The sequence below is a fragment of the Girardinichthys multiradiatus genome, chromosome 2 (genome assembly GCF_021462225.1).
Source record: "Girardinichthys multiradiatus isolate DD_20200921_A chromosome 2, DD_fGirMul_XY1, whole genome shotgun sequence".
Lineage (NCBI taxonomy): Eukaryota > Metazoa > Chordata > Actinopteri > Cyprinodontiformes > Goodeidae > Girardinichthys > Girardinichthys multiradiatus.
This window is the reverse complement of record NC_061795.1, coordinates 1,327,749-1,355,056: the sequence shown is the minus strand read 5'-3', so window position 1 is coordinate 1,355,056 and position 27,308 is coordinate 1,327,749. Positions and strand designations below refer to the sequence as shown.

General features: G+C 39.0%; 1 protein-coding gene across 10 annotated transcripts in view; it reads right to left on the bottom strand.

Annotated features, from left to right (window-relative positions):
• LOC124880690 (pleckstrin homology domain-containing family A member 7-like) overlaps positions 1-27,308 on the bottom strand; it is a 167,285-nt gene that overhangs the window by 30,474 nt on the left and 109,503 nt on the right. For 7 of the 10 annotated variants that reach the window (XM_047385977.1, XM_047385960.1, XM_047386013.1 and 4 more), the window contains 5 exons: positions 24,457-24,561; positions 21,059-21,131; positions 16,243-16,343; positions 4,719-4,897; positions 901-1,443 (listed from right to left, as the gene is read on the bottom strand). In XM_047385977.1, coding sequence (XP_047241933.1) covers positions 901-1,443; positions 4,719-4,897; positions 16,243-16,343; positions 21,059-21,131; positions 24,457-24,561 — 1,001 coding nt within the window. Of the gene's footprint in view, positions 1-900; positions 1,444-4,718; positions 4,898-11,963; positions 12,278-16,242; positions 16,344-21,058; positions 21,132-24,456; positions 24,562-27,308 lie in introns of those variants that run through there. The other 3 variants (XM_047385986.1, XM_047386042.1, XM_047386033.1) reach the window with 2 other exon arrangements.

Sequence of the window (27,308 nt, the reverse complement as noted above, 5' to 3'; positions counted from 1 at the left end):
AAAGCACCCCCACACCATCACACCTCCTCCTCCATGCTTCAAGGTGGGAACCAGGCATGTAGAGTCCATTCGTTCACCTCTTCTGCGCCGCACAAAGACACGGTGGTTGGAACCAAAGATCTCAAACTTGGACTCATCAGACCAAAGCACAGATTTCCACTGGTCTAATGTCCATTCCTTGTGTTCTTTAGCCCAAACAAGTCTCTTCTGCTTGTTGCCTGTCCTCAGCAGTGGTTTCCTAGCAGCTATTTTACCATGAAGGCCTGATTCACACAGTCTCCTCTTAACAGTTGTTCTAGAGATGTGTCTGCTGCTAGAACTCTGTGTGGCATTGACCTGTTCTCTAATCTGAGCTGCTGTTAACCTGCGATTTCTGAGGCTGGAGACTCGGATGAACTTATCGTCTGCAGCAGAGGTGACTCTTGGTCTTCCTTTCCTGGGGCGGTCTTCATGTGAGCCAGTTTCTTTGTAGCGCTTGATGGTTTTTGCGACTGCACTTGGGGACACTTTCAAAGTTTTCCTAATTGTTCGGAATGACTGACCTTCATTTCTTAAAGCAATGATGGCCACTCGTTTTTCTTTACTTAGCTGCTTTTTTCTTGCCATAATACAACGTCTAGCAGCCTATTCAGTAGGACTACCAGCTGTGTACTGTATCCACCTCCTGCACAACACAACTGATGGTCCCAACCCCATTTATAAGGCTTGAAATCCCACTTATTAAACCTGACAGGGCACACCTGTGAAGTGAAAACCATTTCAGGTGACTACCTCTTGAAGCTCGTCAACAGAATGCCAAGAGTATGCGGAGCAGTAATCAAAGCAATATATATATATATGAGAGCTATTTTAAGTATAAAATATAGTAAACCAGAATGTTTTTAAATGTAGTAAACCTACCCCCTTTGCTCAGCCTTCTGGACTTTGACCCACTGCTCCACCTGCTCCAGAGTGTTTCTCCTCTGCACATGCTTGAATGTGTCAGAGACTGCTGCCTCTGGCACCCTCTGGTACGTCCCCGCTGCGATGCCGTTGGGCTCTAAGATGGGGCTAGGCATGGAGACCAGGCCGTTTGTTGTGCAAACGCTGGAGGGCAACGTTGAGGTGGCTCGTGAGGGAGCGCGGGATGGCACTCTGGACACGGGAGCTGAGGCGGACATGTGGTCCAACAGTGGGAGGCCAGTGGCTGGAGGGTTGGATGGAAGGGAGCTCTGTGTGTCCATTTCCAGGGCAATGCTTCCTAGGGGCCGCTCCAGTGTGATGGCACCTGTGTCTTTGTGAAAGCTGCAGAGCTCCGCTGTGTTACGGTGAATGGGTTCCAGCAGAACCTCGTGGACAATTGCTTTTGTGGTCTCAGAGTCTAAAGTCCGTGTCTTCTGGTGGCTCACGTGGTTTGTCTGTGGAACAGCCTGTTGCAATAACTTGTTGACTTTGTCAGTAGGTCTGTAAAGAAAGATACATCAGGACACGTGTTACTTTTAAAACTTTTACAGAAAGAAACCCTCAGCAATATGTATTTAGCAGCCTACTTTCCTTCACATGGACATGTCTGCTTCTCTAATTCATACCCTCCTGGCCTGTCAGCCATGTCTTCGTAGTTTGAAAAATGTCCCATGCTCATTCCACCTTCAGATGATGGATTGCATGACATGTTCATAGATTGAGATATTTTATAGCTACCCCTGGTTTAAACCTTTTCACAACTTGATTTTTGATTTGTCTGCAGTGTTCCTTGGTCTTCATGATGCTGTTTGTTCTCTAGTGTTTTTCAATAAACCTCCGAGGACTTCGCAGAACAGCTGGATTTGTACAGAGGTTAAATTATACAAAGTCAGACTCTATTTACTGGATGGTCTGGATTGTTGTTTGTAGAAATGTTCCTTCTTCATAATTATGCTTAAGACTGTGATGGTCAATCACATAAAATTCCACTAAAATACACTGAAGTTTTTGGTTATTTATCATCACTTTAAACCTTCTAATGTGACAAACTGTGGAATAGCTCATGTATGTATGAATGAGTATGAATATTTACAGTAATGCACTGCAAATGATAAAATGCTAACAACGTTCTCCTACTAGTCTGCATTTATACCTAATTACTTATTCAATTAATATCTCTGTATCATTTGATCACCGGAACATAATGTTCCAACATTCTGAGAGTTTGGGTCTTTGTTCTGATGTCCTGAGCTGAATTTAAACTAGACAGCTATCACATAAAAGAGCAATTTTAAGCCACACCTTCCACTTTAAGGACAGGACTAAATACACCATGAAGATCTTTTTTTTGAAAAGCAACGTAGATGACAAGCAAAGCCTTGAAGGCACAAGCTGATTTAAACTCATTAATGAAACTCAACATGAAAGAGCCTTGAGAAATATTCAAGTTTCTGTCATGAAAGAACCCTTAAATAACAATAGGAAAGCCTGAGGTGCCAAAATTCACCTTCCCAGCAGCTAATATGTAAATAATTATGTAAAACGAGCACACTGGTGACTGGTTTGACCCCATTTTATGTTAGTTTTAAAGTACTTTTTACTGCTTTCACATTCTGTCAATATTTCTAAAAAATAAACACTGTAACCAAGAATTGAAACAACACAGAAGTGCAACAGGCCAGACATTATCATCGCTACTTTAAAAGAAGGCTCAGAGAAGTCCCAGTTGGAAGCTGTCTGAAGCTTGGTTTTCTTCCTGTCATTCAGAGCCAGGCAGCGGAGTGTTATGGGGTTTCCTCTCGTAAGAGCAGCGTAATGAGAAAGTATGGGAGTAAGTGAGGGGGCAGTGTCTGAGCCTGCCAGTGAGAGACTGCACATATTTGATCTGTGCTACCTCCTATCGTCAACGCATTCATAAAAGATGAAGAGAGCCGCTGTTGGTTCAAAAACACTGTCATCTCAATGCAATTTCTCAAAGCAGCCAAGTACACAACAGACACACTGCTGACAGACCACATGCTAAAACAACCAGAGAGAAAAGTCAGACAAAGTGATCGAAAACATGTAACACATATTAACTAAGGCTATTCAATATGGCCTTCTCAGATATCAATTTCTATGAGGGGTTCAAACCCAGGGCAGGTCACCAAACCATCACAAGGCAACACAGAGACACGCAGGACAAACAACCATGCACACACACACTCACACCCTAAGGGCAATACAGAAAAGCCAATTAACCTAACAGTCATCTTTTTGGACTGTGGGAGGAAGCTAGAGTACCTAGAGAGAAACCAAGCATGCATGAGCAGAACATGCAAACTCCATGCAGAAAGACCGCCACCGAGAGTCAAACCCAGGACCTTCTTGCTGCAAGGCAACAGTACTACCAACTGCAACTAACAATTCCTGAACATTAGGGCTGCACAATATATCGCAGATATATCATCATCGCAATATCAGTGTGGGCAATATTCATATCGTAAAGGACTGTTTAGATTGCAAGAATTGTTGAGTAATGCATTTGAAGGGTTTTTAAGTTTTATTTTTTATGCTAATGCAATATTTATCCAGTAGGACAGAGTCTCACGGCAGCAAAAGCTCATACCAGACACAAATGACATTGTGACCTTTAGCATTTTTGGCAGAGTAGGATTTACAAATTAGAAAGGGAGGTAAGAAAAAAAAGACACGTATCGCACCTCATCGCAATATTTACAAATATTATCGCTATTGCAAGATTTTCTAATATCGTGCAGCCCTACTTTACATCATCATTGGTGAGTTACAAAGTGCCCAAACTATTTGGATCATGTTATACTAAAAGTGTGAAATGTAAGTTAATAACAGATAAAGGACTGTTTCTTAACTGTCATCTGAAACGTGTGTTAGTATTTTATTACAAAAATGCTTATTGATAACTCAAAAGTGGATTTTTAGGTACTACAAAAACCTTAGGTTTTTATTTGTGTTTTATTCATTGGATATTTTATTGGGCAACCATCACCGTTCTGTATTAGATACTTTGTAGGATGAAAGAAAGTGTTTAATGTGTAAAACATGGAGTTCTGAAAAATAAAGCTCAATGTTTGATAAAAACAAATACATTTAATAGGGACCAAGTTTCGGGAGATCACTGAAGGCAAACAATGTAACCTTTCACAATGATGCATTATAATCATTTCTGGGTATCTATACATTTTTCATTAGTTGTTTTAATGTCAGTGCTTTGTTTTGTAAGAAAAGGCCTGTTATTAGTTAAGGCAAAGTATTTGAGTTAATAAAGTTAACATGTCATTAAACTAGAGTGCTTCTTATGTTTTCTGCCAAAAATTAAAGCAATTTACGATCCCTAACAAACAACTGTAGCCTGTAGTGCCATTTCTTTGGCTAGCACAGTGTATTATAATCAGATTTAATAAAATGAGATTTGCTCATAGTTGTTTTGGACCTTTTGACCTTTTCTAGAAATCAGATTTGAATATTTGAATAAAACGTTGGTGAAACCCTTGCTGTAGTCTGTTGCTGGTAAAGGTGAACCTACAAGCTATTGGATCATAGAGTTTACATCTTTATTTAATAAATAATAACACTGTGGATTCTGTTGTGTGTTTTGAATACTTGATTTAAGGTTGAACTAATTTAGGAACCAAATGATTTATCTTATCCTTCTAGGCAAAACTCTAGATAAGGTCCCTGTGTGACCTACAGCCAACCTATTAAGCCCAATATCCTCTGGCAATATGTGCTTTAATGTACTTGCTGTGAAGGCCTACCTGAGTGTGTCAAGATGGTTCTGCATCAGTGTGGCCTGGTTCATGGCCTTCAGCCAGGTACTCATGTCCTCCTGGGTGTCGGTGCTGAAATAATACGTCCGCATCCCAGTGTGCTCTGCCTGCGAGCCAATCACAGAGCTCTGCTTGTAAATGTATGAACGCATACCAGTGTGGCTAGCCTAAAGGGAGAGAGCAGAGGCCAGGTCAGGTGGTGGCTGGAGCTCCACAGAGATCATATGAAGAACAGTGCAAGGGTCGAAGAGACAGGGCAGCATGCTGTCCAACGGGAAAAAATTGCAACACAAGCACTGACCAATGCAGAGAGAGAAATCACACAATAAGATTGCACAAACAAAAATTTCAGGTTCCAACAGCGGCCACAACTTTCACCAGTGTAAGGCAGGACACACTGATATGATGGAGACAAATTATCCTTTAAAACTTTTTACCTTGAGGTATTTTCACTTCTCTGATTAAATATTTTCCTTTCTGGGGCTTTCAGTTTAGGTGGGTAGTTTTGAAGTTGTTAATGATGCACTAAACGGTGCTCCTTGAGATGTTCAAAGCTTGATTTTGTTTATATTTTTACTTTTTTTAAACAATGTACCCTTTTGTTTCCAATCATATGCAAATCTGTATTTTTTTTCTATAATGTAAATTCCAGTAAATTCAAAATGTGAAAATGTTCAATGGGGTAGAAATTGTTTTGCACAGTGCTGTATCTGTAAATGGATGGTAAAGTTGTCCTGTCTCACATCTACACCTATGTAGAGAATAAACAACGACTTGCAGACTCCTTCCGACAGGTTTTGGTGGTATAAATTGTTACAGTATTTTTTTCATCTTTTTTTCCCACTGTCCGAAGTGGCTCCAACATATTATTTATTGCAGCTCAGGGTTCCCAGGCTATTGCACAACAGAGAAACCAACAAGCTCCTCTGGTTGTGTAGGTGGAAACAGCAGAGAATCCAGACAGCCAGTACTGGGCAGGGAAGGAAATCAGGTAGGTGTTTGAAACGGAGGGCTTATTTCTTAAATATGTGAAAATTTATGGCTGCTGTGGCAACTAGATCTTAAAAAGATTTCTTCAGTCTCCCTCAGAGGTTACTGTGCCAAGTCCAGAGAAGAGCACATACCAAGAAGCCTTTTTATTGAAAATCCATTAAGAATTGATTACAGGCTGAGAATATTCCAGCTTCACAGCTACACACAAAATGATGCCAGAGCCTAATTCTAGCTAACCTCAGGAATAGGAGAAACCCACAATCAAATGACTAAACTCAGTCTGAAATCTAAGTAAGAATATATACGTAACAGCTGCTGATTAATTACTAGTCTAAGTGTTTTGTATCTTTGATAAAGATGTCTATGTTGTGAACGTGGGGTTATTAGATCCCCTTAGAAGCTGAGCTGCAATTCACTGAGCCCAGCTTTTTAAATAATCCCCTTTCCCTTTTCCTTCCTTACTTCCTTCCTTTCTCCAGTTCCTCAGTCGCCGACACCAGCAGACAAACAAGAGCCTTCTCTCGAGAACAGATGCATGTAAATGAAAAGTAATTAAACACCAAATCACCCATACTCTAATTCCTTCTCTGAATAATGGCTGCAGGATAGAGGATTTGTACAGGGGATTGTGTTGGGATCCACTTTGGCTGCAGCACAGACATTTTCTCTGTGCTCTTCACTTTAGATAAGAAGATGAACATGCTTCAGCACAGCTTGGCTTTCTTGTCTTTCAGTCAGTAACACACTGAACATTACACCCACACTGGCACTGTAACGTACACACAAAACACATTGATGAATAAAACAGACTGTCACCCCTGCTGTTCTCTCCATGTTACTGTAAACTCTAAATAAAACCTGGCAAAGGGGTGCGCAACATGCACACAAACAATGTTCCTGTTCACGTCAGCTTCTGAAAGAGCTGCTGTCTGGTTGCTCACACAAGCTGGTTTCAGGAGCTCCAACTTAGCCCTGATTATAACTGAAACTCTTTGAAACACAGCTCAGCATGCCAAAGATCTGCTTGACCCTGACACTGCTTGATATTTGAAGCTGATTGCACTGTTGGGTTGACTCAACCAGGACTCAATAACTTGGCAAAGCAGACGAGATCTTTCAGGATGGAAGGTTTCGCATGAGTGCACTGCTAAAATAAAGACTAAATAACACGCAAAGGTTGGATTTACATTGTTTTTGTCTGACGGTTCATTTCATTGTGGTGGTGACACATCAGCATTGATTAGAATTTTTTTAAAGATATTTTTCCAGCACTACTGGCCTTTATTTTTAACAGCAGGGAGACAGGAAAGAGGGTTAGAGAGAGGGGGAGACATTCGGCAAATGTTGCAGGGTCCGGGACTCAAACCTGGGACGGCCGCTTCGACGGCTGTAGCCTCCGTATATGGTCGCAAGTTTAACCCCTACACCATCAGTGCCGTGCCCCACTGATTAGAATTTTTTATGCTCATTTGTATAATACCTCTGATATGTTGGACGATAACCAACTTTTGAAATATAAACACTATCCTAAAAATAGATGAATCCATGGTATGTGAAACAATGTTATTGTGATGTTCTTGGTTTAAAACTGCAATTTCTGCACAGTGAATTTGAAAATGTATCAAATTTAATTGGCAAAAAAACTGCCAAAGTGTTGGCTTCAAATTCACCTGTTGATTCTTTCTCCTTATCCCTGCCATACTGTATTCACGCTTTAATTTTAACACCCCAGTTTTCCGTAGAGATACTGATGTCCTTCATGATGATAGAGGGCTCTGGACAGCATGTTGTGGAGGAGTTGTGGCCCAGCTGGCCGGACTGGCCGAGATTACAGGGAATGTGGTGTGCTTAGAGATGGAGGCTGGGCAGCATAGCCGTCAGCCGGGCACAGCTTAGAGCTGAACTGGAACTACTGCCACTGTGTTCTCCTACTAATGATAGCAGGATGGATTATTCACATCTGCAAATACCCACACAGCACATATCCCTACGTAGGAAACAGCTGTGTTTTAGCAACATGTCTGAATCCAGCTAAACATACCAGGTGACATCCTACCATTTAAACGGCAAAGTAGTAGGTCTCCTGGTGGATGTCCTGGTGTTGTTAACATAGTTAACACAAAATCCAAATGAAGCATGTATGGCATCTCTCGTCGACTTCTCAACAGGTTCTATTTGGGTTTTTGTTCAGGCCAATCAGGCATGGTCATACCATGGTCATTAAAGCAGGTATTTTTACATTTAAACGTGTGGGCTGTATCCAAGTCCTGCTGCAGAATAAAATAAGGAACTCTATACGGTCGTAAGCAGAAGGAAGAATAAAGTGCTCTCAAATGTCCGAGTAAAACAACTGTGCTGGCTTTGAACTTGATAAAACATTGTTGACCAACACCAGAAGATGGCATGGCTCCCCAAATCATCACACCGAACTTCAAGCAACTTGGGTTTTGTAAGGCAATCTTTCTCCAGTTTCTGGAATCTTGGTTTTTCAATTAATTGCAAAATTTACTCTCACCTGAAAACTAGGACTTTGGACCTCTGAACAAAACTCCAGTCATTTGTCTAAAGCCCCTTTTGTCCAGGTCAGACATTTTTTACATTGCCTTTTGGCTTACAACAAGGAATGCAGCAGTTGTAGCCCATGTGTTGGACACATCTGTGTGGTGTGGCTTTTGAAGCACTGACTCCAGCTACAGTCCACGCCTTGTGAAAATCCCCCAAAACTCTTCAATCCTTGTGTATTTTTTTGTACACTTTTCCCTTCCACTTAACTTTCCAATATTATGCTTGGTTTCAGCATTTCTTAAACAGCCAGCTCCTTTAGCAGACCCGTCTGCTTGCCAACTCTCAACCCAGCAGTCTTCCCACAGGATTTGAACATTACATAACACATGGTTAAAACATCACTGTGTCTAATAAATCTTTCTAATGAGTTCCACTATATTAATAGAGTAAATAAAATTGGATAACATTTTGATGACATTCCATTCTACTAAGAAGCACTTGCATATACTACAATATATCAGAGCTTGATCATCAGGGCTGTATTTCGAACATGACACACACACTTTTTGTTCCCTGCAAATACAATAGGAAATGTAATATTTAAGCTTACATGGTTTTGTATTTAATAATCTCTACCTCAGTTTATCAACGACTGTGTGTTCACAGTCGTTGTCTTCACACTGAAGACAGATTACTGTATGGCATCAATGTTTTTGTCCACAGATTTCCACAATTTCAGTGTTCATATCAAAAGGCACTCGTCAGCCATTTAAAACGCTGACTTTATTTTCCTTATTCTGTTTTATTGATCAGTACCTTATTTTAATTCTTGGTGCACTAAGCTTTTCTAAAATGTTGATGTTTAGCAGCTATTCTGGGGCTATTTCAGTGAAAGTGCTTTTTATTACAGACCTTTTTTCCCAAAAAGCTCCGTAATGGGTGAAGCCATTTAGACTGTTTAGACTGTTTGGTCAGGCTGCTGTCCAATATTACGACTCATACTAGGGTTCAGGTAGATTGTTATTTTTAGGAGTAGGGATGTATTAAGCTAGATCAGAAAGGAGGGAAGAGGGGATGAGGCTGATTAGAAATAATGTCTGAAAAATTGAACACTGGTCCAGAGCCAAATATAAACTAAATATTTCAGTGAAAGCAAAACAGCACCGTGAGAAACCAGCTGTCAAAGCGCGCCTCCCTACTCTCCATTAGCTCCATGACAGATGGCCTCTTATAGCTACAGTGGGACCGGCAGGTTGATGAGAGACGAATGACTGGGGAAACCGTCAGACGTTGACACACCTTATAGACGCATATCTGAAAGGTATCTGTATATCTACAATGTTGCATCAGCTGTATAAAAATACAAATCTTTTAAAAGAACCTTAACTGACCTCAACTTCACATGTGCTTCAAATTTAACATGAATAAACAAAACCTTATCAAGGTGTTCAGCTTTATAAACAGAAGAGATCTTTATTAAATCTGGTCCTTTCTGAACACTCAGACACATGCAGCACACACCATCAGCAGACGGAAATAAAACAGGAGTGTGTGCCTGCCTTTATCAGGAATGCTGAGAGGGTCGTGCACGGCTAACACACCTACTCACTGAAAGCTCGCACTGCTCTGTTTGGATCTATGTGGGAGTTGGTTTCTGATTTGCTTCAGCACCAGGTTTGTTTAATTATGCTTGATTAAACACACAAATAAGACAAAAATCCCTCCATTGTCACTCTTTCAGCTCCATTTTTCACAGGAACAAGCCTTTATCAGTTCAACCCTCTGCGTCCTTTTAAACTCTACCTCTCATTATTTTGGTTCATATTTTCCACTCTGAATCACTTCCTGCCTTTTCCGAGTCCTCTCTGCTTTAGCCTGAAAATATCACTTACTTCTCACACACACAAAAGCTTACAATGACGCTCGCCCACCGTTTTGGACAAACGCACGCTCTTGTTTTGTCCAGGCGTTATTTAAAGAGTCGGCTGTGTACTCACCGATAAGCCACAGCTGCCAGAGCACCACAAAGCTCCAGATAAGTTACCTTCTCCCTAACCTGCCACCAACAAAAAGCTTGTTGGTGATTTGGCTTTAGGAAAACACAGTGCCTGGTATGTAGATGAAATCATGGTGGAGGGTTACAGAAAAGGTGAAAAGAGTAAAACCTATTTGACTTTTCATTTCAGGACGTAAAGAAAATCTCTTATCAGTTGCCCCCGTTGTGGAGGAGGAATTTTCATATTGCTTCATTGCTTCACTTCATTGAGGTTTGCAGACTTTGGTTTCTGCACAGCTCTCTTGAAGGCCCGTAATAGTATTTTAATCAGGTTAAATTTGGAACTTTTTCTGGCTATTGCAACATCTTAATTATTTTCTTTCTGGATTTCTGCTGTATTTGTCCTGTTTATGACCCAATTTGCACCAAGCTTAAGCTGTTGGACAGATAGTTGGACATTTGACCTTAGACCTCTTTGGTATCCAGAGAGTTGATGGTGCCCAGGTTCAGTGGGTTCAATCAACCAAGCCCTTATCTTCACCACCCACCACCATGCATTAGTGTTGGAATAAAGCATTTTTGCTAATATGTTGCGTTTGGTTTTTTACCAAACACAACATAGTGCATTGTGGTTATTCATATCCACTTTGCTTCTATCTGTTGGAACCACATTGTTTCAGAAGAACCTACATTGTCCTCCCATGTTCTGTTTGAGGGGAAGAGGCTTTCTCCTGCAACTCTTTCCAGAAAAGCCATACTTGCTGAGTCTTTTACATGAACTGTCATGAACTTAATAGTGGAAAATGCCAAATGAGGCTCTTGGGTTTTTGCAACACAATCTTCCCAGATTGATGTACAGCAACAGTTGCTTCTAAAAGGTCATTGCTGAAGTCTTATTAATAAAGTCTTTGGGATTGTGTTAACACTCACCTGTAAGCACCAGACCAGCAAACTAACAACCTGTCTGCTTTAATAGATGTCACATTTTCTGCCGTCTGCAACGTTTTCTCTTAAATCCTATGAAAGCATCAAAGTTGGAGATGTTTGAAGGTTTCTCACTCACAGCTTTTGATTCTTGCTTTATTTTTGTTTAATAAAAAAACGTATGGATTTGTTTGAGTGTTATTTTTATAAGTCCTGAAATGTAAAACATCAATGAAAAAGGAGGCACTTATTAACATGACTGGAAAACATAACAGGTTTCTCCATTTCACCGTTTTTCTTAGGTGTTTTGGAAAGAAAACCAAATATTATCTAATATCATTTTGGTTTATGTAGGTTTGCACAACCTGCCCAGGAGAGTTCCTAAAAAGTTTTTTATAAAATTTTCATTTTTTCACTCTTTCCCTTCAGCTACTTCCTGGAAACGTTAGGTGACAGCAGTTTGTTTTCAGACTGACTGCTGGTACAGCAGATCTGACAGAGAAAGGAGACAGTGGCATGGAAACACAGACAAACACCAGGAACAAAAACCAGGAAGATCCATAACGCAAGAACAGAGAAAGGGAGAAAAAGGGTCCAAAAATGATAAATTAAATCAGATAAGAGAGATACCACAGACGCTAACACATCAGCCAAAATAACACATTATTCTCAAGACATGCATCAGAACACAGGAATATACACAGCTGCTGTATATCCCCCCATATTTAAACCACAAAGCCACAGCAACGGCAGGCAACAGGGATATATAAGGTTTACATTTGGCAAAGAGGGTGCACATGAGAGCAGTAGAGTACCTATTTATGGAAGGGCTTTCACTGGACGGCTCAACACAATCACAGGGAGGTAGGGAGGGAGGTCCCAGTCAGCCAGCCAGCCAATGGTAACAAGAGAGGGGAGAGGGTTTGATAAATAGGGGGGAAGGAGAGCGTGAAGGGTGGGGATGTCGGGGAGCTGAGGGTTTTTATATGCAGCTGACTGTCAATCTGCCCGAGGTGGACCCAGAGAGCTGCACAGTGCTGGGCGTCTTTTGGTTTTTTTTAAACTCTGTGCCGCAACAGGGCGACCTCTCAGGAGAGAGAACAGTTAGAACAACATTTTACGGACTTCTTCAGCAGCATTCAGCATTAACAATCAGTGTGTTTGGAAGTTATAGCTATACTTTGCACTGCTGCAAGGTGATTTAACACTAAAATGAGCAGAGTTTGGTGTACATACATAAATTCCCTGCAAGGTAGAGAGAAATGAAAACATCAGATGCCAAATAAAACAATCTAAAGCTTTAAAGACCCTAATAAAGCAACATTTATTTCATAGTTTTTTCCTACAAGACCATTTTACAGCTATTTTGATTGATTTAGAAAAGAGTTTTACCTTTGAAAGAGTCAAAATTTCAGGAAAAAGTCAAAATATTGAACAATATTTTATTAAATGGAATCAGCAACAGTGGGATTTTAATGGACAAAAAGGTACAATAATAAAAACAAAGATAATTATTTTCTCTTTTCTCCAAGAGAACCAAATAATCTAGAAGACTGATATGAAGATCAACAAAGCAGCATGAGGAAACTGACTTGTATCTGTCTGTCACTTACTGCAGTAAATGTACATGAAAACTCAGAGCTTTATTTAATATAATGATAAAAACAAAGTGCACTTTCTTTAAAACTATGCATTCTTACAAAGTTGTTCTAAATTTGTCAAAATCTAACCTCAGGTGTACAAAAACACTCAACAGATTCCACATTGGAATAACTAATTAAACAAAACGGAAGACAAACTGGAAAAGCTGACTGTGCTAAACTAAGTACACCCTAGTAATAATTTTAAGAAGTCTTTTATAACCCTCTCAGAATTGCAGTGGTAAAACTTTGGCCCACTCTTTTCGACATAACAGACAGATGGCCTCACATATGACCTTTGGTACACAGAGGGGTTAAAAGTTGACTCGATGGCTACAAGAAAATGCTAGACAGTTGGCATCAGATGTTTGTGCTTACGAGCTGTGTTTGTTTTTGTTTTTTAAAAATATAGAGCTGTGCATTATGACTAGCTGGTCTCATTTGTCCAGCCAGCCAAAATGCTTCTCTCATTCGCTGCAGAATGATGGCCTTCAAGTTGTTTGGAAATGACCTTACAGCTACATTTCCTTCTCTAAAAGCTCTTCAAGAAGGAAAGGGTTTACTTTGACCTTAGGGTCATTAGCTGATATCTTTCCAGCTTGGCTTTGTGCTAACACACACTTGTATGCTCCAGCACAGCAAACTACCAAAACTCGCAGCAAGGATGTATTTAGTTTTTATTTTAAAAAACAGCTTCTCCATTTTGGCTTAATAAATAATATTGTTTTTGCAAACTTGAGGTTAGATTTAGAACCTGGTTGATACCATATCATTTGTACTATGTGGTGATAGATAAAAGAGGGTGTATTGTCTTGACACAAGTCAAGGTTTGATGCAAAAAAATGTTTTAAATGATAATAGTTACAGTAACAAAAACATCTAATTTGCAGACTTCATGAGGAAGAACTGAAGTAAGTCCAAATACACATCAGGAATAAATTATACAGATGGGTTTTATAGTCTTTTATATCATTTGCAAATATCATTGTGTGGATGCATTTACAGTCAGGGAACATATTACAGCAAAGCTTACAGTTACTGAACAGGGAGGCTGAAAAGGGAACTCGGGTCTCAGTGTAGCAAATTGGATTTACTGCCGCGATGATCAGAATTTAATACACCCTACAATGTTATGCTCGAAGTTGAGTAAAAGTGACTTATTGCTTGTGAACATAACACAGACGAGCATACTTTCTTATCCAGATAGAAGTGAGGGCAGTGATAAGGCTGCTGGAAGAATTGCATTTTGCTCAAAGTTTAGTTAAGTACAAGGTTCATAGGCTGCAGGTGTGACAGCTCTGAGCTTTTGATGCCAATGTGTTGCCACAACAACTTGGTCAATAGGCTGAAGCAACTCAACTCTTTCACCTTTGGAGAGAAAAAAGCTGACATTTGCAGTCTGTACCTTCTGGGTTTAAATAGATTTATTGAGCTGACTTGTAAATGGTTGAGGGTATACATCTGCAGGAAGTGCTGTAAGGCCTGCCTTTCAGCCTCACACCTGTTGGGCTGTAACAAAGCAGTGCCTCGGAAAACAAAGAAGCTTCATGCCATTCTAGAGGAGAAGGTCCGTTTCAACAGACACACTGACAGACAATCTGCTGTATTAGACATTGTTACAACAGGTGGGGAGTGCTGCACGAAGTGTTGGAGGTAGAGAAGAAAACTCCTTGTGGTGAACTAAACCACAAATATCTCTTTATGGAAACACTTATGCGCCACATTGCAATTTGATATATAAAACGTTTATAGTGATGTGCAAAAGTATCTATACCTCTTAACCGTTTCACATTATGTCACGTTACAGCAAACGTCGAACACAAAGTAGCACATAACTGAAACTAAATCGCTAAATGATTTTCTTTTTTTCTCTTCCAAATGAAAAAATGTAAGGCTGCATTCACTCCCTGTAGTCCCATGCCCATATCTACTGCAAGTATCTTCAAAAATCACCTCCTGTATTTGTTTTAAACTCAGTTTAATCCAGCAGTTTGTTAGAGAACATCAGTGAACAAACAGCATAATGAAGACCAAGGGACACCGCAGACAGCTCAGGGAGAAAGTTGTGGAGAAGTTTAAATTATGGTTAGCTTACACAACTGCATCACAAGTTTTGAACATCTCCTAGAGCATTATGCAATCCACCATCTACAAATGGAAAGAGTAAGGGACAACTGCAAACCCACCGAGCCATCTACCTGAACTGACTGGCCTACATAAGAAAAGCGTAACTTGAAGAAGCAGTCAAGAGGCCCATGGTAACTCTGGAGAAGTTGCAGAGATCCACAGCTCAAGTTGGAAAAACTTAACACAGGGCAACTACTAATTTGTAGACTCTATAAAACTAGGTATTTATGGAAATGTGGCAAAAAAAACAAAAAAACAAAACTGAAAAGCCATGAAGGGTCACGAAGAACATGTGCAAGAAGACTGTCTGGTCAAGTGGGAATAACATTGAATTTTCAGTCTGAACACAGCATCCCCATGGTGAAACATGGTTGTGGAAGCATCATGCTGTGGGGATGTGTTTGGTCAGCAGAGACGAGGAAGGCTGGACAGAGTTGTTGGGAAGGTAGGTGGATCGAACTTGGAAGAAAACCCGTTTGAGCTTCCAAAGGCTTGAGGCTGGGCAGTGGTCTAACCTCCTTGCAGGACAACAACCCTAAACACACACCCTGACCCACAGTGGAATGGTTTAGACCGAAGCATATTTATGTCTAATAAGAAAAAAATGGATGTTCACACACACTCAATCCAGTCTGGCTAAGCTTGAGCTATTTTGCAAAGAAGATAAGCAAAAGTCTGTAGATGTGCGAAGCTGCCAGCCACAAACAATAGAAGACTTACTGCTGTAATTACAGAAAGGCTTCCTATTACGTATTACCTCAGGGAGAGAGCCTGCCACACCTCTCATAATTTTATTACGCACTTGAAATCCCAGTGTAAAACATGTAGGTTTGTGATCATAACATGACAAAATGTGGAAAGGTTTAAAGGGTACAAATACTTTTGGTAAGGTGCTTCTCAGCTGGAAATGACATAAATAACTCAGTGGAAACTTCTCAGCTTTAAATAGCATGAAGTGTATACATTTTATCTCAAGTGGCTCCAGTGGAAATAAAACCCATTATCTATGTCTGTCAAGGCGGAATAACTTTGGTGTAATGGACTCCATTCAATTGTTGAACAGCGTCAAGGTGCTTTTTCATTTTATTACAGCTTGAAGTTTAGATGATGTTGCTTGGTGAATTGTGTGAAGCGGACTTGGAAATGGCCGTGTCCTAAATAGCATTTAAACTCGTGGGACAGCAGTTGGTGAGCTGAGAAATCTTTGCTGCTTATTTCATAACATATTTTTCATCCTAACTTTAAAAAAAATCACAATCACATTCAAGTAAAAAAAAAAAGTAAGAAACACAAGACAGCATAGAAAGAGTGTGCACGAGAGGCGTACCTTAAAGGCATACTTGCGGCTGATGTGATCCTCAGGTCCCACGGGTGAAATGACATAGCTGGGCAGGGGAATACTGCCCAAGACAGACTCCTCTCTGCTGTCTGTGGACAGAGAGAGTGAGAGAGTGAATGAGGGAGGGGCAGGGAGTGGATAATCAGGGTGGGGTAGGTGATGAAAAACAGCAATAAAGATAGAGAGGAAAGGAAGGGGCAATAAAAAAAACTATCACTCATCACCCATTAATTTCACCCCAGCCTGCCACCAGTATCATAACACTCACATGCCGTCACTCATTATACAGTGCTATGCCAGAAGCTAAATGAGCAGCAGAGCAAACGCTGCCCTGCTCCAGCTGGCATCCTGCTACTTCTCCTCGCTGACATCACCCAAACATACATTTATCCGTCTATATTAGCAAGGACCGTGACTGACAATGTCCAGTCCTTGACCTTTTACCCTCACCCTAAGCTTTAGTCTTAATATGTAGAGCTGCTCCTTGAAGGGTAATGTTCACACATTTCAAAAATATCCTCGGCCCTCTAGGTTTACACCTCCTTACATATTTGCTTTCCACTCAGTACTGTCTCAGAGTATGACTGTGTGTGTGTGTGTTTGTGTGAGAGAGAGAGAGTATTTAATGATTACTTCACAGTAAAATTCACTTCTGATATGAAAACATGTGTGCATGCCACATGTTCGTGTCTCTGAGGGTTTGGATGGAAGGTGATAAGGTGACACTGTGGATTAAAAGGGCAGTTGGTTAAAAATAATACAAGGGCCTTTGGAGGACACATTCCCTAAATGGTGGATGAGACGGTGAGAGCTTTTTATCTGCCCTGCCATGTGTAGGCTTACTCCAGCATGTGCATGCCACCTTACACATATGGAGTAAACCTGACCGGGCCAGAGTTGAATTACATGCTCAGTGCCTTTCATAGGCGGATAGTACTGGGTATAGGAAGAAACTTGTGCCATCAAAAACTCAATTTGAATTGCTCTGACTGAGTTTGTATTTGTGTAATTTGAAATGAAATGCATTGGTTTGAAAATGAATTTCACTAAACTGAAACTGAATTTTATGGTTTGAAACTGAATTAATTTGCTTTTAAAATGTATTTCGTTGTATTAAAAATTCAGTTTGACTACTTTCCTTTTTTAGGTCTGTAATTCAATTTCAGTTCCAAAATTCAGTTTTTTGTGTCGAACATCCAGATCCTTGAGGCTAGCCACAGATTAATCAAACACAGATTCATCGATTTACGTTTCACATCAGGTTCAACTTCCTTTACGGCATGTTGAGCTGCAGCAGTGCAGCTACATGACCTTGGTGGATGTCAATCACAAAGTCAAATGAGCTTCTATAAGAAGCGTCATGTAAACAAATGATGGTCAAACAGTAACACTTATGCTACCTGTAGCTATTAGCTAAACATGCCAGATTAGCATGGTGCGGCTGGTGCTACGTAGGTCTGCGTTTCTCTTGCCCTTACCTCAGCGTCACTTTTGTTGCCTAGCAACCATGTTAGCGTGAAGCAGAGCTGAAGGCGAACAAATGGAGCCTGAAGGTTAATAACGCTGTCTCTACTGTAAATAACTAAACGGTTTTTATTTACCCTTTTATATATTGCTGATGGATTATAATGCTGTTTTGTTTTAAAATGTTATTGTTTTATGATCTTGTTAATTATTCAGCCATTTAAAATATTTTTGTGTTCATAGATATAAAAATCTAACACTAGATATAATATATTGATGACAAATACCATTTGTTTAATTTATTTGTAAAGCTTTCAACAACTTAAACACTAACATATTAACTTTAGGAACAAAGTTTAAACCAGTTTATTTGCAGAGCATAATTATAATAATAATAATAATTATTATTATAAGTAAACCAAACATTAATATTAGATTTCATCTGACTGAATTATATCTGTTTAACTTCCACCTATTGGGGAAACCCAGTGGGATTTTGAAAACAATGTGCCGGGAGTCAGCTGTTCTCTCAGGGTTCAGCGCACCTCAACCACCCGGTCAGCTGACAGCTGGCGAGGCGAGCGGCTGCTGGGGCAGCAGACAAACACATTGACACATTTGTGAAATTAAGCGATATCTTGATAAACTGATCAGATATTTTAGGTTTACACAACTACATTTTCGTCTAAAACACTGTAAATGTTCAGTTTTTTCACAGAATGCGCAATATATCCAATTTTATTCACAGCTTTTTTTGTCCTCCAGCCTTTGCTACTTCCGTCTGAACAATCTACTTGAATCATGGGATAAGGTGGGACATGGAGGATACACCGGACCCATCCTTAATATCTAGGGATAAGAAGGATGCATTTGTTGGAACCTTGGAGATTAGACAGCATTCGTCACCTCATCCAGGACGTTATCGGCCTATAAATGCGTCCCTCAAAAGGATGCAGTCCTAAATTTGGACACAGCAATAGTTAATGACATCCGTGATTCAGTAAATCTGTGTTTGATTAATCTGTGGCTTCAAGAACCTGGATGCGTGACACAAAAAAACTGAATTTTGGAACTGAAAATTGAATTACTGACCTCAAACTGAATTTTTAATACAAAGAAATACATTTTAAAAGCAAATGAATTCAGTTTCAAACCATAAAATTCAGTTTCAGTTTAGTGAAATTCATTTTCAAACCAATGCATTTAATTTCAAATTACACAAATACAGATTCAGTCTGAGCAATTCAAATTCAGTTTCTGATGGCACAAGTTTCTTCCCATAACTGGCTTTTGATCCCAGATTTAAAGAGCTTTCTGTCCACAGTAAATGAAGGTTTCAGAGATTTTAAGTTGCAGTGCATAAAAGGCTTACAGTCAATTGACACATTTTAAACTATTAAAGACAATGACTGTGTTGATTATGATCTAACATAAATGATGCAGCTGCGCACAAGCAAGTCTCCTTGTCTATAGCATCTGAGTGAATCACGTCTCGTCTCACACCAGATAGGTTTGAGAGGTTTGTACTTATTGTTTCAGATCCTCGTTAAAATTTAATAGACAAAGGTCACCTTTAGGAAATACAAAAACAGTTCTCAAAGAAATAGTTTCTATTAATAAAGAAACAAAGTTAATCAAAACAAGTAACTGCCACCCTTTTTTTATAATGAATTAAGTGTGATTCACATTCCTGGGTTCATTCTGACCAGCCACACTCAGGCCAAATTACAGCCTGATCTATAGTATCAAGAAATCACTTAAACAGAACCTGTGCTACAACATGAAGTAGGCTAAACATTTTTAAAAAAAAGTAAAACATCATACCCTAATCTAAACAGATGAAAAACAAAGTCATTGACATTTATCATTTTGGAAAGGGTTACCAAGCCATTTGTAATGCTTTGGGACGCCACCGAACCACAGTAAGAACCTTAATTTAAATGGAGATATTTTTGAATTGAATTGAATTGAATTTTCTCCTTTAGTAAATGAATATTATATCAACTCATAATTTAAAAACATGCATTTTGTATTTACTCAGGTTATCTTAATCTGATATTAAAATTTGCCTGAGGATCTGAAACATGTGTGACAAAAAAACAAACCTCTAAAGCCCTAAGAGAAACCAATACACGACATAAAAAGAGAAAAAAATGAATGTGTGGTTGTCTTTGTAAACACAAGAGATGAAAGGAAAAGACAAATGTTGCTGGGGACAGATCAAGAGTATTCATGTTGAGAGCAGAAACCTTTGAACTGACTGAGAAATGAGACAAAATGAGAATTGATGTCACCCTGCTGCTGAGGCGAGCAGACAGGACGAGCGACTTCCTAAAGGTGCAGTTAAAAATATGCAGATGGGGGAAGGAATGCCTGTAGAGGCAGATTAAGACCGGAAGAGGAAAGAGCCCAGTAGTTATGAAGTGCGTGATGTGTATGAGCTCGTCACACACGTGTTTCACCAGGAAAAATCCAATTAAAGACCACCAAGACCGATCTACTGCCTCCTTTGTCAGCTCTACTTCACAAAGCCATCAGTATGTGGTCTCAGCCTCTGTACTTTTTACCCAAAGTAAATTTGTTATATAAATACTGCATTTAAAATTTAATGTAGGTTGAAATGCAGTTCTAGAACAAGGTTGACAGTGATGTCTAATTACGGTAAACTCAGGCAGGCATTTGCTATTTCAAAGTTTTATGGTTTTTAAGCTTAATTTTTTGTTAGTGATATCAGTAGGCATTTCAAACTGCAATCAGCCTCAGAGTATAAATATTTTTATGAAGAAATGTAAATTAGAAAAGCACAGAGAAAATAGCTGCTGATCGGAATCAGACAACTTTTTGGCGTGACCCAGAGTGGTCTTCTTTTTGACCAGTGAATGCACCATATTAAAGCACTGCCAAGTCTCACTAACTACACTCTTCAATGTGGAAGGGCTAGCTATTTAGTCAGCTATTTTCATTTCAGCTATCTTTTAAAAAATGAAGTCAGGGGAAGCACAATCCATTTAGACTACTACTGTTCAACATGGAGGGGGCAAATAACAGGAAACTATATGCATTTTTGCTGCGTTTTATCCATTTAATCCATCAAATTAAGGAATGTTTACAAACTATTTGAAATTTCATGGGTAAGGTAAAGGTTTAGCAACTCTACAGGGAACACACAGGGAATACTGCTGTTTAAGACAACATATTTTCTTTCCCTGGTTTTTCTATTTTTTGTGTAAAACACTGACATCTCCTGCTTGTTTGATCAGTTTCCTTTTTTTTTGTGTAGATATCGTAAAAAAAACAACAACTGTTTTCCTTCACGTTAAGTCTTTTTACACAGACTCACCTTTGTAGTAGAAAAGGCAGAAATCAGCCAAGACAAACCACTTCCTCTTCCAAAGACGCATACCAGAGCTGTCCTGCAGAGGGATAAAGGGGCAAAATACTCATGAATAATAATGATGTGCCACAATGTCCACTGAGTGAAGAAAGCAAGAAGAAGCAGACAGTGAGCAGGCAATGAAATGGGATTGATGAGAAATGATGAAAATAATTAGAAATTAATAGAAAAACTGAGCAATAAAGGAAATTTATGGACAAGACAGCAGATACAGAGAGAAATGTGATTATTAAAGGGGAAGTGAGATGGACATGTTGAGAGAGTGTTTACTGGCTCACTGCTGTACAGCATGTTTTATCCTTTATGTTCGCTTGCTAAAAATGGAGCCATTTAAAGAGGAGAGGTGACACAGCAGAGGCACAAAAAACCCAACCTCAAACAAAGTTATAAATACTCTTCCCATTTGCTCAAAGTGTATGAAGTATGTGGTATCTGCTGTGTGGGCAGATGAATGGGATAAAACACACTCTGTCCAAATGGCTACAGTAATGGTGACCTGTGTGTGTGAGATAGTACATGTCTCTACAGTGTCCTCCCTATAGCAGGTAAAAGGCTTTGTAATTATAAGTGTCAAGTGCAGTTGTGTGTGTCTGTGCCGGTGTGTGTTGCCATCTGATTATAGTCGTCTTGCGGTAACATCGCTCACTGTTTGTCTTGTAGTGAGGCCAGGCGTCTTCCAGTGGGACGATGCCAACAGCAGTTATTTTCAGCAGAACTTTAAATAAGCAAATGCTCTCCAGTAATAGCCCGTCTGTGATCAACACCAGGTGCTCTACATTTCCAAACTACACTGTATAAATCAGGGGAATAAAACTGGGCCATAGAAAAAGCTGAAACTTTACTGACCCAACTAGTGTTTTTTTTCCAGCGTTTCCAATAGTCATCTGGCATTATCATATGTACCACCTAATGCAAAACATACTGAAACAGGCATTATTGATTGTGTATTAGTTATAGCTCACTATAACTAACACACTAACATGACCCTGTAACATCACAGTTACAGTTCAGATCAATACACCAAAGATACAAAAGACTTTTTTCTCCAAATCCAAGCCTCTGACTCAAATGAATATTCTTCAATCAGATGCAAGCCATAATAGTCCATTCCTATAGGTTGAGTTTACCCCCAGGCCTAATATAAAACCTTTAACAATTTTATTTTTAAAAAGATAAAACTAAAAAATGTTAGGAGATAACAGATAAAAAGATGTATTTCCCCCAGTAAAAATATCAATTTATGTTCAGTAAAAATCAGTAGAAATAGGCTAACACCCATTAATGTTAAGTTTCTGAATTTAACAGGAAGGGCTTTTATTTTGAAGGGCTGTAAGTTTCATTGTAATCCCGTAGACACCCATTAATCCGTGTTTGATTGATTAGTATTTAATGCACTCTTCAGTCTCAACCAGAGGACTGGCCAGACCATTAGGGAAACCATTTATTAAATCTGCATTTAAAGTTTTTGTTGTCTGAACAGTGAACTCATTCCAGGGGGTTCTGGTCATTTTGCTTCTTCGCTGTTTTGATCATTTCATACTGGAATTTCTTTGGTAAAAAATGGTGCAGCCTACTGTGGGACATTTTGACCATGTGTCAGTCCCTACCCGCCATGGGGATGTTTTAAGAACCAATGATTTGGAATTATTTTCAATAGAGTACTGCAAGAAAGTTTGGTTAAAGAGTCCAAAGCATGATATCCACCAGAGGGACTTCTCATACAGTTGTTTTGATTTGATAGGTGGCCCAATCTCTCGTACCTCTCATATTTAAGGGGAATCAGATCCCCAATCAATGGGAACAGTGCAATAGAAAGTTTTCAAATAATAATATAGGACCCACTATGGAATAAGCGGTAGAAAATGACTGAATGACTGACTGAATATAGGATAGTAATAAACTATAAGAAGGGTTTGGCATTTTCATTGTCATTTATCTCCATGATGCGTAAAGATACTTAACTACTGTAAAGAAATATACTTATATGGAAGGCTTTAAGGGCATGGGTATAAAATGATTTGTTTAGATGGAAGTAACAAGTGACAAATGGCAATGCATAGTTAATAGGGGTAATAATTGTCAAATTGCACCAGGGCCTTTCCAGAGTATACTGTGCACTGCAAAATAAAGAAAAAAAGAATTTGTATTTTGAAAAACAAGAGGTGTAATTATTTGTAATTACATGAACTCAACTGCAATAGAATTAAGATGTCAAGGTAAGTTGCGTTAAATTTGTCCTCAAATGATCTGGAGTTGTTTAATACAAAGTTCAGTTTTCATACGGTCATTATAATGAAGCTAAAATAAACAGATTGCTATGAGCCATTAGTGGGCAGGGGTCACTGAACATCCCTGGCTAACAATTCAAACGCACCCTTTCACAGAAGAATATGCACGTCACAGTCAGAGCTGCAGTCTTCGGCTTACAGCTGCTTACTTTCACAAATGATTATGTGAATTTTGAGTCAAGTCTTTTGAACTTGAGTCTAAGTCAAGTCTCGAGACATAAGCGGGATCTAAGTCTCCCATGTCAGATAAACTCCAACCACAACCTGACAACCTTTGAGAAAGGAAGCATATTTTGGCCACATTTTGAGACTTTTATTTCAATGGTAGTGTCAGTACAGGGTAGAAGCTGCTTTTCTGCTTTTCTGCCCACACCTTGTCATAGGAGATTCAGACTGACTGCTTCTCACTGCTGTTTCATATGTTAATACAGCCAAAATTATTAGGACATGCAGCTGGGTTATAATCAGTTAAAAAATAGTAGTACTACTGACTGTGAATACCTCTGCATGTCACCTTGTCCATCAACAATTATGTTCACCCACTACACGACAGTTACATTCAGTCCTTTCTACAAAACTTGAAAATGTGTCACTGAAAATGTGAAAACAAATGGTTTATATATAAATAAATATACCAAATTTGTCAAACTACAAGGGATAGTAAGATGGAGCAAAAACACATTTGCTTCCCCAGTTTTCCCCCATTTCTTTATTCTTGTTCTTAATTCTTGATAATGTGAACAAATTAAAGTGTTATCACAATATTATCTGCTTTTTATGGTGTTGATGATGCAAGTAATGATTCAAAAAATACTAGTCATTTTTTGGCAATAAATGACTTATATAGTCTGGAACCTCATAAACAGCTTTTCTAAAAATAAAACCTACTGATTATCATATAACCAATTTATACTTGTTATTATCGATATAATCGGAAATACCTTTTTCCAGGCATTATGTATGTTATACAATACTGCCCGCTGAGAACAAACTTTGATCTAAAATAAGTCCGGAACATGTGGTGATGAGCACATTATCTGTGCAGGGGTGTTTTACCTGTTTGTACAGCCATCCTCGGACCACCGCTGGCACATTAGGATTCCGCTTGATGGATTGCTCTCTTTTCCCAAAGCTGTGAATCTTCCCACTGGACCGAGAGGCCTGCAACATACAAAACCAAACAACTAAAAATAGCAACTTTGCATTGTGTCAAAGTAACATAAGAACAGGTTTGAATCAACTTGAGTGAAAAGCTGATAATGACACTCGCTATAAAAGAATGTATTGGTGTTAAACAAGCTTAAAAATGCTCTCAGTAAAAGTAAAAATTATGCACCAAGTCACAGAATTTCAACGTGAATTTGTCTCCCATGCTAAACATGCATGGTTTATCACTCATACAACATAAGTAAGCGGGTATATTTTAGCTGCGAATGCTAAACCTCTGTATCCAATCTCTAGTTAAAAAAAGTTGAGATTAAAAGCAAGACAGATGACTTCCTCCGAGTGGCACGTAATAAGCCTCCTGTACCTAATCAGAGCATTCAATCTCACTTACAGCAGCACTGCACAGACCTTCATGCACACCATCATTATCTTTTTTTGATATCACTCCTTTTCTGCCCCAATTGTTACCTAATTATAGCCATTACTTGACGACAGACAATTTTCCACCTGATTTCTATGAGAGTGACAGCCACTGTTGCTATAACATTTGTCAAAAAAAGACAAAACCTTTGTATGTTGGCTGAGGTGTGTGAAGTGAAAGGTATTGGTTTCCATAAATATCTATATGGAAAATTCTATATCAAAGAAAGTAAGTCAGTAACTCTGAGAATACTCCATTATTAGTCGACACAGGCCATAGTGAAAAAGATCTATCTGGAGTGCTTCGCAAAATTTACTGCTGAAATGGCTTTGTATTTTGGCACATAGTTTTCATATTTTTGTAAATGTTGAAGTCTGAATATTTGTACAACCCTTGTTGTGATAACTTCAACTGGAAGTCTTTTAGGGTAGAACTCAAGTCTGTTTTCCCCATTCAAATCATTCCTACTGTTCTTTATAAAACAGCTCAAAGCTTGGTCAGATTGGATGGAGAGTGTCAGAGTCTGCTTTTACCTAAACCAGAGGTCCTCAGCCTTTCTATAACTGTAACCACAGGTAAAAGAAAGTTTACCAAGGACCATAATATTAACAGACCATTTTAAAACAGTAATACATAAAGATATACGTTTTGTGAGTTTGAATAAAGAAAATAAAGGTGAAAAAGAACATTCATTTCGTCTGAAGATGGATCACTGTCTGAAGGAGGTAGCTGACTCATCCTGCATCCTGTATCCTTACTCATTTTTACTCAGATGTTGAATTTTCCAGGTTTGTTGGAAAATGGAAAGATCTGGTAAAGTGAAAATTCCATGTTGGGAAAGCCAGCGTCTTATACAAACACTGACCTTCAAATCCAATACGGCTGTCTTGAACAATTCTCGCAGAAACAAAAATGTATTTGGACTTTTGCAGATTTCTATAAATAATACAATAAGACTGTTCTGTAGTGAATAATTTGCTATTATATTTAAAAGTACAAATGCAAATAAATATATTTTTGCAAGCTTCTTTGAACAGTAGCTTGGTCACTTAGCATGTCTATTTACAAATTCCAATGGTTGCAAGTCTTTTGCAGGCTCTAAAAGCTGATCTTCCAGGATTGTCCTGTGTTTTGCTCCACTGGTCTTTCCATGGACTCTGGCCAGTTTCCCTTCACCTGCAGCAGAAAAGCCTTCCCACAGCATGATGCTGCCACCACCATCTCATCTGATCCAACTACCTTCTTTGACATTTTTGGTGTGTCTTCTACACTGTTTGTAGCAAACTACAAACATGATATTTCACAGCTTTTTTTGAACAGTAGGTTTCTTGCTACTCATCTAGAGATCTGATTTGTGGAGTGCAGGACAGCTAGTTGTCCTGTAAACAGATTCTCCAACCTGGGCAGTGGATTTCGACAGCTCCTCTAGATTTACCTTCTTGGCTGATTGTCAGATTAATGTTTTTCTTTCCATTTTCTAATTGCTGAATTGGACAGTGCTCCATGGAATTTTCATGTTGGGATACTGTTTCATAGTTTACCTCTTTTTAAACATCTCCACTTTCTCCCTGACCTGTCTGCTATGTTCTTGGTCTTCATGATGCTGCTTGTTCACAAATGTTCTCTGAGAAACACCTTAGGGCTTAACAAAACAACTGTATTTATGCTGAGACTCCATCCACTACTGAGGGTAATTGGTTGAACTGAATTTTGTTTTGGAAGGCATTCAAATAAAAAGGGCAATTTCTATTTATAAAAATTGATTTAAAAGTCGTGTATCCTTTTCCTTCCACTTTAAAATCATGCACCGCTTAGCATCTTTTACAGAAGATCCCAATAAAAAAAACACTGGACTTGTGTTTGTAAAGTGACAAAATGTAAAACAACTTCAAAGGATATGAATACTTTTGAAGGACACTTTACTTAAATGGGAGTGTGGCCAGTAAACCTACACAGCTAACATGAAAGAAAGCAGGTCAATAACTCAGAATACCTCACTAGAAGTGGTGACAAGCTCTGGTGATTACAATCTATTCTTGTGCACCAGAAGACCTGCAACTGTAATGAAGCCAACATTGCTATGTATATAAAAGATAGCTGACAAAGAGCAAGTATTCTTTTAAAAAAAAAAGCATATGTGTATTGAAATATCTGTAACCACACAAATGGGAAACTCTCTTGTGCAGCTGCCGTGCTTTCGCTGAGATTTTAGAGAATCCAGTGGTATTTGCAAGTTAAGCGCTTAAGCTTGAAATCCAAGATTCAGTTTAGTGTGTATTTACATATGATCAGTAACGGACTAGACAATGCAAGATAAAAA